This window comes from Cibotium barometz, chromosome 30, assembly GCF_041138505.1.
Source record: "Cibotium barometz isolate CiBa-2024 chromosome 30, ASM4113850v1, whole genome shotgun sequence".
NCBI lineage: Eukaryota > Viridiplantae > Streptophyta > Polypodiopsida > Cyatheales > Cibotiaceae > Cibotium > Cibotium barometz.
In genome coordinates, this window is record NC_141075.1 from 28,748,574 (window position 1) to 28,751,073 (window position 2,500).

At 42.2% G+C, this 2,500-nt stretch overlaps 1 protein-coding gene across 2 annotated transcripts in view; it reads left to right on the plus strand.

Annotated features, from left to right (window-relative positions):
- Positions 1–2,310: 2,310 nt before the first annotated feature.
- LOC147621357 (CASP-like protein 2U3) overlaps positions 2,311–2,500 on the plus strand; it is a 1,914-nt gene continuing 1,724 nt past the window's right edge. For both annotated transcript variants that reach the window (XM_086824546.1, XM_086824547.1), the window contains exon 1: positions 2,311–2,500. This exon is cut by the window's right edge and continues 184 nt beyond it. In XM_086824546.1, the coding sequence (XP_086680672.1) occupies positions 2,326–2,500 (175 nt within the window). In that variant the 5' untranslated portion in view covers positions 2,311–2,325.

The following is a 2,500-nucleotide window of genomic DNA, read 5'->3' on the forward strand; positions in this document are numbered from 1 at the left end:
AGATGGAGAAAGAATGAGACTCAATGAAAGAAGATGAGGCAAGACAAACGGTTTGAAGGCAAGCATACAAAGGGTTGGAATGGGGCATAGATGCTGCATGTGAGAGTGGGATCTGGTGTTGGAGTGCCTTAATATGGTGTGGCGTAAACCATTGGGCATGATTGGCACAAAAGGCATGGATGCAAGGATCGGTGCCAAAAAGACCATAAGGCAAGGAGGACTATCCGGGCCTATGTCCATAAGTGCCCATGGTGGTAAAAGATGTGGCATTATTTGTTGTAATGTGTGTGCAAAAGTTCCTTATCTTTGCTCAATATTGAGCTTTGGGAAAAATGGTGGCTACAAGGTCTTACTCTTGGCTACAAGCTTTGTGTGCCATGGCTTTAAAGAGGAGCATTAACAAAAAAAAGAGGTGGTTGTATAGGTGTAAAGTAAGGCATCGATGGTTATAGGCATTGGCTGCTAAGGACCAATCATTAGATAGAAAGAGAGTATGAGTAGTCCAATGGAGGGAATATCATTGAATTCAAAGCAAGCTGCTATTAAAAGAGTAGCAATAAGAGTGGAAGAAGAAATAGAGGGGTGACACTAGAAAGTCGTGGTGGATGTAGGAGGATAAGGGCTATTTGAACACTTGGCAATCTCAATAGTAGCAATCATGGACAAGCAAGGAAAGAAGAGAAGTTGTCATGTTGAGAGGAGGTGGGCTAAAGCATTACACAAATGACAACTTAGCCAACCTTCAAAAGGGCACATGTAAAACCACCAATAGAAGCACCACACCAACCAAGGTTAAGGGGTTTGTTAACACTAGTGTAGCGTTAGCGTGAACATAGAGAAGCAACATTTTGACTTTGCAGAGAAGGACACACAAGGGTAGCCTCATTATGGTGTAGAGAGAGAGAGAGAGAGAGGTTACAAAGTACTCTGAGATCATCTCAGAAGAGCAGAGGAAGATCTGCTATTATTGCGAGACTACATATGAGTTGAAACTGTGCACTAGCAACATGTCACCTGGAATGCAAAGGCAAGCATAGCCGACCATTTGAAGAGAGAGCCAATTTAGTGGGGGAGCATCATGTGCTATTAGAGTAGACATGGAGTGCAGAGGAGTAGCAGTAAACCCTGCTAGAGTAGAGATGGAGTGCAGAGGAGTGACTAGAGTAGAGATGGAGTGTAGAAGGGTAGCAACTGCTAGAATCTCTTCACAACCACATCTTTGAGATAGCACGATAGTGGTTGTGTTTTCTTGAGATATGATCTGGATTAAGAAACTTAAGTTTTAACCCTCATTATTTGGGAGTAGCAGTTGCTAGATCTCTTCACAATCACACTTTTAAGAGAGCGACAATGGTTGTGTTTTCTTAGGATACGATAGGGGTTGAAATACTTAAGTTTAACCCTCATTATATCTGTCTAGTAAGCTTTCATTCACATGATAAAAAACACAACCACTATCACATATCTCATTATATACATGAATTGCATGACTATGCATATGAGATTTATGAGTGTTCTTTGTCCAAGCATTGGGAGCTCAAAACGAAAAGTATCTGCATGTGTTTGTGTTTAAACATTGGCATTCAAAACATGGGTGAGAGCGATGATGCTCGCACGAGAATGGGCACATAATTTGGTGCTCAAATGAAGTCTAGAGATTCTAGACTTGTATAACACATGCACGACTAGTCTAGGGGTAACTAGGTGCATTTGAGAGCATTCTCCTAATTTAGCATTGAGGGGGAGTGTTGAGAGACATATTTGCATATGTGATATAATGCTAAATTATGTGGGTGAAAGACTTCATGGTAAAGTTGAGTGTGACAAGATATTTGGAAAAGTGGAGAGTGTGTGGTGTGAACATATGGTGTAAGTACCTGCATGTCAGATTCTACAAGGTTAGGAGTGTTAGTACCAAGGGTGTTACTTGGGTTAGTCCTTTAGAGAGGCCAATTGTGTCAAGAAGGTACACAACGGTGAGGGTTGATCCGGCATGAGTGAGGCTTTTGAAAGAACTTGGTTACTTACCCTATGCAAGAAAGTAAAGGATAAGCCTCTTTTTTAGTGCTATGGTTGAAGAAAGGGCTCCCTTTGGTGGCTTGATTAGCCTTAGTTCTTCTTTATTTGAGAGGACGAGTATATCCTTGGAAGTCATATTATTTTCTTGATATCATCATCTCTTTACCTTGTGATACTCAATAAAAAATATTGCCATTTGCCATGATTGTATCTCCTTAGTTTTGCCATGATTGTATCTCCTTAGTTTTGTCTTTTAAAGATGCGTCTAGAAACAAGGAGAGAGAGAGAGAGAGAGAGAGAGAGAGAATGGGGAGCCAAGCAAAGGATGAGGAGGAGAGTAGTTATGTTGTTGGGTCACCAACAGAGGCAAATGAAGAAAACAAACATAGCTATGAACTGGTGGTGCAACCTTCGGCGCCCCCGGTGCCATCATCCCCCGCCGCCACCCCACCACCACCACCACCACCACCACCCCCCCCCA